This window comes from Misgurnus anguillicaudatus, chromosome 21 (assembly GCF_027580225.2).
Source record: "Misgurnus anguillicaudatus chromosome 21, ASM2758022v2, whole genome shotgun sequence".
In the NCBI taxonomy this organism is placed as follows: domain Eukaryota; kingdom Metazoa; phylum Chordata; class Actinopteri; order Cypriniformes; family Cobitidae; genus Misgurnus; species Misgurnus anguillicaudatus.
In genome coordinates, this window is record NC_073357.2 from 45,091,723 (window position 1) to 45,101,242 (window position 9,520).

The 9,520-nt window shown below is 36.8% G+C and overlaps 1 protein-coding gene across 1 annotated transcript; it reads right to left on the reverse strand.

Annotated features, from left to right (window-relative positions):
- Nucleotides 1–1,503: 1,503 nt before the first annotated feature.
- On the reverse strand, nt 1,504–9,243 carry mfge8a (milk fat globule EGF and factor V/VIII domain containing a). The gene is made up of 10 exons (XM_073859223.1): nt 9,041–9,243; nt 7,656–7,781; nt 7,438–7,569; nt 4,153–4,266; nt 3,695–3,882; nt 3,422–3,571; nt 3,128–3,272; nt 2,748–2,950; nt 2,376–2,531; nt 1,504–2,287 (listed from the first exon to the last, which is right to left on the reverse strand). The coding sequence occupies exons 1-10, from the start codon at nt 9,237–9,239 to the stop codon at nt 2,144–2,146; spliced, it is 1,557 nt and encodes a 518-aa protein (XP_073715324.1). The 5' UTR covers nt 9,240–9,243; the 3' UTR covers nt 1,504–2,143.
- Between the last annotated feature and the right edge of the window lie 277 nt (nt 9,244–9,520).

Consider the following 9,520-nt stretch of genomic DNA (forward strand, 5'->3'; position numbering starts at 1 on the left):
CTGATGCGGGATTCCCCTGTTTCAGGATGGCAGCTTTAGTTGACGCATTCGGTCCAATGGGCGACATCTAGTGTATCTATGAATGATTAGACATATCTGTGTATAATGACAAATCACGAGTCTCAAATATGTTTCCTCATTCTTATGTAAATCTCTTGCATACAGGCCAATCTCAACATAACACCGACAGTGACGTAACAGTCTAGATGTATACGCCCCCCTGCCATGTTCTTGGCCAGCTGTAAACAGCAGAATCGTCATAAGTTTTGCAGGTATTGAAAAGAAACAAGCAAGGACGTAAATGGCAGAACATGGATAGCCTATAAATGTTATGTTCCAGGCACAACCAAATACCGGAGCAATTCAATCTAAAGCTGTACGTTTACTCTGGCCATTTCACTGCGGATAGTTTTTTTAACCTGGTACAATATCAAGCGGGCTTCCTCACGGTTTGATACTGAAAAAGGTGGCAATATGGCCAACCCCTACCACAACCTAGGTAGGGATTTTATTAGTGTTGATTTTAGTTAAATGTAAAGTTTCTTAGTGAGAAAACAACATTAACGATAATTGATTTACCGTGTTGTCGAGATCGAACGCAAGATGGGTTAAACTTAGCTATTGTTAACAACCAAACTAGATGGCATAGATTGTATGAAGACCTATTTTACGCGAATGTTTATATTCATTTATGACACTGTTTTCACGTAACTTAAGTGTGTTTGTGTCACTCACCTACCCCCCATTCAGACAGCCAGCGACCAGCAGTAGCAAAGCGACGCGATCTCATTCATTTCAATGGAAACCTGGCGATTTCCGGCGGCACGAGCGAAAGTGACCGTTGGCGATCGTATGGGCGTGTCCAGTGACGCGAGAAAGTTGAGAAAAGTTTAACTTTATGCAAATATCGAGCGAATTTCGGGAGCGACTACCAATGAGAACGAAGCAGTGGAGTTCACGTTATCCTTCTCTCGTCAGTTATTGGCGTGGATGGTACTCATTTGTGTATGACAAGCAGATTAACGTCATTGAAAGAGACGGGCCGCGACACACAGCGATAACATGCGAAGCGCAAATTCATTTGAAACTTGACATTAGGAAGTTTTCCATGAGCAACACACGACTCGCTGACAGCAGTTTGCCTTCATCCAGAAAAGACCGTTTCATTCTGAGGGCAAATCCTAGGGTTGTAAATGGACATGTAAAACTGTCTCTGGATCATTTTTCACTTAAAAAAGCCAGAAACCTTATATATTTTAGATATCAAAGAACAATGTAACATATTATTTCAAATGGAAACCTGCTGAGCCCCCTGGTTGGGAAACACTAGTACACTACTGCAGGCTAGACCGAGAGCCCTATTATATAGCTTTGTGCTCATACATAGCGACCCCTTCTGGTAGATTGTTTCTTCTATTTGAATTTTATGAAAGAAGAATACTGAACTTTTAAATGTATAAATGACATTGCTAAAGACAGTGTGTGTTACAAAACAAAAGAAAGTAACTGTTTGTACAATTTTAATTTGAAAAGGTTTCAGTTGTTTACATCGAATAACATGAAACTGATTTATCAACATTTTCAAATGTAACAAGTGTAGTGCAAAGAGGTCAATTATACACATAAAATATTTAAGACAGGTTGAATAAGGGAAATTTTGCAACAGTTTTTATCTTGGTTACAGTGGTTGTGGAATAACAATAAAAGATACTTGTTAGTAAATTACAATCTGTTGTAAATTAGATTATGTCTTGTGAAATACATCAATGGTAAGTGATGATGCAAAAACGCAAAGCATTAAACAACTAAATACATCATGTTCTCATTTCTAAAGTTTTATGTTGCTACAAATTTCATTGATGTTTATGTGTTTTTACAAAAGCATTAACTTCTCATTAAAATGATCAACTTTGTTATTATTATTATTAACATAAAGCTAACAGAAATTTTGAATGTTAATCTACAATTTTAATATCAGTCAGAAAACTGACAAGAGAGTCCTTAGTTTTTGTTGTGTTTATATAAAGTCCAATATCATCCATAAAATAAAATACAGAGCGATACAAACTGAATTATGTAAAAACGTCATCATCATACTACAACTAAAAGAGAGTTCAGATAAAAGCAGAGTGCAGCAGGTTATCTAATCGTCACAGCCCAGCAGCTCCATGCGTAGAGTTATCCTCTCGTGCCACTCCCAGGGTAAAAAGCGCACAAATCTGGCAAAAAAGGGAGGCTCAAACAAGTTCTTTTTCGGTGTGTTATTGTCAATGTTGCCTTGAAAAATCTGTTGAAAATAAGTTTTGTTAATGAATTTTTCAAATTAAGTAAATAAAGACTTGAATGCTATATTTCAAATTTGTTATTACTGTGACCTTATCTTTTTTTGTTGTTTGATCCTGTATGATGTTCCACGAATGACCATCATCACTGTACGCAATCTTGAAAGCTGACACAAACTGCACAACTCCAAAGTCTTTTGCTCCCTGAGTGATGATGCCAGTGATTCTTTTGGGTTTCTCCAAATCCAACTGTAAAAGAAAAAAATAGAGTTATTTTGTTTAGATGTCTATGTATAAATATCATAGTGTTCAAGCAACTAATTTAACCAATGCCACATTAACGGTTTATTTTTTTTCACACATTATTTACACTAAACCCTATAAATAGATGTAATACAACAAAACAACAGCTTCAAGCAAATTAAACATAACGTTTATATTACTATTAGGTAGAGTAAGTCTCACCTGAAGCCATTCTGAGCGATTGTTGCTAGCTGCTGCCCAAGCGTTAGTCTTGCCTTGCTTGTCCAGGCGAGCATAATAGGGGTGCCAGGTAAAAGCATCAATACCCCAAGTGCGGTAGGCACTAGACGCTGACAGCTGCGTGTCAGATATGAGACGCGACTTCATGCCCAGCGGATCTGTGCAACTAAACGCACTGGAGTGCACTGTCATGTTAGGAGCAATGAGAATGACAAATATGAACCAAGTAAATGGTAAAAAAAAAACAATTTCAGAACTATTTTGATTCAGTGTCATTGAGGGCATTTTAGCAAACAAAACCTCTAGTTCTAGTATTTGCCTCAGAAATGAAAACTCAAAGTAGGGATTTGCACTGTAATCACCATTAAGATCACAGCCCACAAGTTCCATCCGCAGAGTACAAGCTTTCCGGCACACCACAGGAATGATGCGAATATACTGGGCCACTATTGGAGGGTCAAACATATTCATCTTGGTTCCATCATTATCCGTGTTTCCCACAAACACCTGAAAAAAAAAACAGAATCAGATAAATGTGTGATGATTACAAAATAACTTTATTTTCAATTATTTATTTGGCACTTATGTGTCTTCCTAGGACTGAACACATGACCATCGCAAGCACCATGCTTACCAGTTAAGCTAAAGTTTCTTACTTTGTCTCTTCTCTGGCCATCAGCTCTGTGCACTGTGTAGGTTTTGCCATCGAAGCTTGATGCCACTTTAAAAGCTTTAATAAACTCAGCCACTCCCATGCGACTTGCTCCTTGGGTGATGATACCAGTGAGACGCATCTTCTTCTGCATATCGATCTAAAATTGATAAACAGAAATAAAATATAGAACGTTTTTAAGGTATGTACAACAAAATGAATACATTTGTCACATACTATATATTCAATGAAATCAGATGTAAGACAAAAAAAATCAATCGATCTGAATCCAGGGGCTCTTGTCCTGAGATGCAGAGCTCCAAGCGTTTACAATACCCTGGTTGTTGAGGCGAGCAAGTTCAGGTCCCCAGTGTTGCAGTCCTAAAATTCCAGAGTCTGCAGAGGAAGCAGAGATCTGGGACTCTACGATTCCTCCTTTCTCCATTCCCAATAGAGATGTACAGCCTGCACCATAAAAAGCAGTAAATGGCAGTAAATAAAAACATCATATAAAATATTTTTTTCATGCTTAATGTTGCATGGCTTATTGCCACCTGCTTTAAATACTAGCCATATTTAAGGGAACTTCATCCAGACAGAAAGAGAGAAGAGTCAAAGCTCTTGAAGTAGAACATACTGTACATCCTTATTTGTATTGCCTTATACAACTGAACAGCCAAACTGAACATAATACAGAGAATGGTAAAACATTTACGAATAAAAACATTTACTCACGTAGCTGGCATTGCTTCCCAACATATGGAGAAGGGCACTGGCAGTTGTAGTCGCCATCCAGGTCACGGCAAAGGCCTCCATTCTTACATGGCTTGATTGCACAGTCATTCACATCTGTTTAGGAACACCAAAAATAACATAGCAATCTCAAAATGTTGCCGTGAGGACATCCCTCACTTGGCAAAGTCAGGTCAAACCACCAGGAAGCACTAAAACGGTGCTCAAAAAATGGTTTGGTTTCAAACATTACTCAAAATATCTTCCCTTGTGTTCAGCAGAACACCAAACATGAGGGTGAGTGAATAATGAATTATACATTTAAAAGCTCATCAGCTAGTATTAACGCAGTTTCCACAATGTCCACTAGGGGTGCAAACTTCTCTTTTTCAAACTACCTGTAAAGCAGTTACATTAAAGGCAGGGTGCATGATTTTTAAAAAACACTTTGGAAAAGGGAGTCAGGCCAAGTATCAAAACACACTTAGAGCCAATCAGCAGTAAGGTGCGTGTCTACAAACCGACATCATTGCCTGGGTTGCGCATATGTCGGGTGGTTCTATTAACAGAAGGTCCAGATTCTATTGGGGTAGGGGCGTGTTTGTTTAGGTGATTTCAAATATCAACAATGGCTTTCAGAGATGAGAGACCTTAAATCAAGAGGTGTCTATGCTAAGCATCATAGATATTAAAAAAACTACTGAATACTATGCAAATATATAACAACCCAATGCATATAATCAAAAAATAAAAGGCATGAAAAAATCTGGAAAAGTATTACAGAAATATTATTAATTCTGCTGCTAAAAACACATATTTCTAACACTTGTAAGGTCTAATCATGACTCAAAAAGGCTATGATATATACCTACATTACATTTTTACATTTGGCAGACACCTCATCCAGTGACTTACTATGCATTTAATCTATACATGTATATAATAAGTTTTTTTTCTATGAATCAAATCCATGATCTTTGTTTTGCAAAGGCGATAAAGATGTGCCCCATTGTGGAACATGAGAAACAAGTAAAAACCTTACACTGCTTAAAGCCAGAATGGATGCACTTAAGCACACCTGTCCGCATATACACAGATTGCCAGAACAGGTTTATCAATCTAGGTCAAACTTAATGTCGCAGAAGGTTATAATTTATATAACAACCCATCTCTTAAAACCCTAAACTCCAGTCGACAGATTCAACTCATGAGACAAATCAAAATTTCACCTTAAAACAATAGAGTCTAGCTTCACTAGGTATGTGGCAAATAATTTAAACAATCAAATAAAACAAAACCATTTTCTGCACCGCCTTTGTATGCAATGAATTTAGCTTAGCTCCAGTTTCATAGCATTGAGTGTTTGAATATGAATTTGAAATATTGAATCTTCTTAGGCCCCAAGGCTGGACTGTGATGTTCTTCTTAAAGGATTACTCTACTTTTTTTTTAATCCAGATAATTTACTCGCACCCATGTCATCCAAGATGTTTATGTCTTTCTTTGTTCAGTTCAGTTCAGTTTATTTTTGCCAAGAAAAATAAAAAATGTGTACCTTTAAACCATAACTTCTTGTCTTGCACTAGCCTTGTGACGTGTCAGCGCAACCTCACCTAATGCGCAATCACGTCGAAAGGTCACACATGACGTATGCGAAACTACTGCCCCAGTGTTTACAAGTGTGGAAAAAGAGGATCGTTTCGATGTTGGTGTATGTGGAATGATACTAATTAATGTCTTTGTTTTTAAAATGGTAAGCAAATGTGCGTTTCACATATGTAACGCGTGACCCTTAGACAACGCATTATATGAGGTTGCGCTAGCGCGCCACACGGCTGGTGCAAGGCGAGAAGTTGTGGTTTAAAAGTGCATATTTTTTATTTTTCTAGACAAAAATTACAATGAATTTGCTAGATAAGACGTTATGTCTCGTTTAGGATAGTTTAGAGTCCTTTGAAGCTGCAATTTTAAACTGCATTGAAACTGTAAACTGTTGAGGTCCAATAAAGTCTATTAAATTAAGAAAAATCCTGGAATGTTTTTCCTCAAAAAACTTAATTTCTTCTCGACTGAACAAAGAAAGAAATCAACATTATGGACGGCATGGGGTTGAGTAAATTATCAAGATTTTTTTTAAGAAAGTGGACTAATCCTTTAAGTATAAAACCTCTTTGGCTTGATTAGGGCTTGCCAAATTGCACAGAAGCCACTTTGTTGGGATTGTTCCTGGCTTTAAAGTTTTTTTTATGTCAGCACTAACTAGTGTTTTTTATCTAAAGTCAAAGACCCATGAACTATGAAATCACATAGAAAATAATAAAAAAAAGAATATATAAATCACCATTTTTGTCAGCCATTTGAAATTCAACAAACACAATGCCATAAAACAGAACGGTCATACATGTTATGGTAAATTGCCAACAATAATCAATAACTAATAATGTAGCATTACACTCTAGTCTAAACAGGTAAAATGCCTTTTACTTTAGTTAACGTCATGTATCAAGAGGTTAAAATCATTCAGGAAAGGAGACTTGTACAGACTGGAACATGTTAACAAAGCCTATTTAAAACTCACTATGGTTGAAGTGCTCTCTAACCACTACTGACTGCTCAACATCCTGGGTGTGTCTGTTATTTACACCAGTGCCATTGTATACACATTTATAAGCTTGAGCTTATAAACAGAGAGGATACAGCATGCAGTAATGGAAATCTAGCATTTATGCTGTGGATACGTAGCCAAAATAAATGTATCATGTAGAAGCTTACACATGAAAAAACCCAACTGCGTCACACAGGGGTTGTATTACAGTATATACACAACGCATGTGCTTGGAAGTCATTTCTTCCAAATTAAGACATTGGGAGGATTAATGATTTTACACAAAAACCCTGCTAGAGATTAACTGGATAACTGTAGTGATTATTCAGTGAAAAGTGTATGCAAGAGCCTGAAATACTAAGCATGTGTTTTTAAAGATGAATAAAAGTCACACATTTTCAAAATTATTAATATTATAAAATTATTAGAAATACATAGGTTTGCTTTCTTGTATTTAAAACATCTGCACAAAATGGACCAAAGATCAGGGGTCTTGAGATGCATTATTTAAAGTGAAAGAATTTTTAATGAATTAGTTTAAATTAGTAAAAAAAACTAACTAAAAACAAACTAAAACTAAATGACTAGCCCACTAGTCATCTAGTTGACCATCATGACCCATCCTATCCCTAATGAAAAATGATAAAAGGTTTTTGTACACCTAAAAAGAGTTAGAAACTTACTGATTTGGCAGTGTACACCCTCGAACCCCGGTTGGCATTTGCACACATACTCATTAAAAACATCTCCTCTTCTGGAATTAGAGATCACCTCACACGTTCCATAATTTTTACATGGGTTTGGGTTACATGGACCTAAAGTGAAAAACAAGTATATGGCTGTGAGGTTGATTATGAAAACCTGATCTGATATTTAAATGAACATTAAGTAGTTTTCTGACCGCTTTCTGTGGCATTGCAAGTATCTCCAGCAAATCCCTCAGCACAGATGCAAAAGAAAGGATCTTGTCCAATGCCAGTCACACAAGTTCCTCCATTATGACACAGGTTCACCTTGCAGTAATCTCCTGTGGAGACACACATAAGCATGAGCGAATGGAATTACAAAGCTTAGACTGGAATTAGCTCTTATTTTTATAATTCGGCAGTGGACTATGTGGTCCTGCATATTAAGCTTTGCGAGATAAAAAGAAGCAAACAGGGGAGGAATTCTTTTCAAGCTTGTGAACAGGATCAGGAGAGTACAAAAGATAAGTGATGTGAGTAGCATAACCAATGTGGATGTTGAACCTTCAACTGCAGACATGCACTTCAAACAAAGGACAAAAGTGATCGTGATCAGGAGAAGAATAACTTTGTGCTACATGTATGTGCATGAATGTAAGTGGAACACAACAAAACATTTCTGTAGCAATCACAATAAAACAACAAGCAGTAAACTAATTACATGCAGCTTGTGTTCTAGTTAAGAAGCATCTGAACTCATTGTTTCATTTAGGCTGATCAGCGCATTTGCATTAAAAGGGCGAGAACGGGGAACACTGCACATGTTTCAAAGATGAACGACAAGTTACACAACATGTCTGCTAGTGGCCCGTGTTTTTCCATTGAGCTCATTAAGATTACATGTATAAGTTCTAGGATATATATTTGAGCAAGAAATGTTAAATATACTGAATATTACTGCCACTTTTTTCATATTTTAACAATGCACTGATTTGCATCCCATATGATTTTTTAAAATTTTCTATGGAGTGTAAATCTTAGTTCCCTAAAAACCTGTTAAACAATAGCTCAGACCTTTCTAAATCATCTGGACAGTTTAGACGTATTAAGAGCCAATCTTGATTATTTGGAATACAATTCCACAAAACAAATAAATGTGAGAAATGCATACATGTTATTTATGCAACATGAAAGTTGATGACTACCATTACAGATGGCTTTTGTTACAGTAACATTTTTTGATATAGCCTATATGACAACAAGCTTATTTTCACCCATGTCCGCTATGTTTTGTCTCATGTACTCTTCTAACAGAAAATGAGGGCATGGATCCAAAATTAATTAAATAAAATGCCCATTAACGACAAATAAACTTCACACATTAACAAACTGTAGCGTAACTGTATTGCACAATAATGAAGTTTTGTAATAGCACATTTTATTTACTAGACTAGAAAAAACTATAATAAGATAAGATAAAACGAAAACAGAGTAAACGTGCCTTAATAAAGCTGTCTCTTAAACTATTAAAGCAGAAGCAGATAAAACAGAATATAATAAATAAAAAGGCATTGAATTTTTCTGACAAATTGAAACTTACCATTTACAGCATAAATACTGCAAATGACTAAAGTGGCAAAGAGGCTTTTACAGGAACGGGTGAGACTCCGAGTCTTCATAATGGTACTGTACTGTTTGTTTCTAAAATCTCGGAACGTCTTGACCGCTAGGTCTCCTGACGTCATTCTCAAACGTGGAAACGAGCTCAAGCATCGGCGGCGCGCACTGTTCACGCGCATTGTTTCTGTAAAGATTACAGAACAGGCGGGATTCGCTGTCTCAAAGGGTTGTGGCTAGAAGTGATACAGCTACGTCAAAAATCTCGTGAAATCCTGCTGCGTGAGCGCTGTTTGTTTTATCCTAATTTCCCCCCAAAATCTAAACCCAACATTTCACGGGATTAGGTAGCAGCTGTATCCTTTCTAATCCAGAACTGCTGTTTTTTTTCCTAATCCTGCCCCAAACCTACCCCTAAACCCAACATCTCGCGAGATTGAGCCGTAGCTGTATCCTCTAGCCT

What these genes read in the sequence shown, in the direction of transcription:
- mfge8a (XM_073859223.1), bottom strand. Translation starts at nt 9,239, where the DNA reads ATGCGCGTGAACAGTGCGCGCCGCCGATGCTTGAGCTCGTTTCCACGT. An exon ending in GGGTGTACACTGCCAAATCA is followed by an intron (nt 4,267 to 7,437) that starts GTAAGTTTCTAA and finishes GTTCCTAAACAG; the next exon opens with ATGTGAATGACTGTGCAATC. An exon ending in ATCGCTCAGAATGGCTTCAG is followed by an intron (nt 2,532 to 2,747) that starts GTGAGACTTACT and finishes TTTCTTTTACAG; the next exon opens with TTGGATTTGGAGAAACCCAA.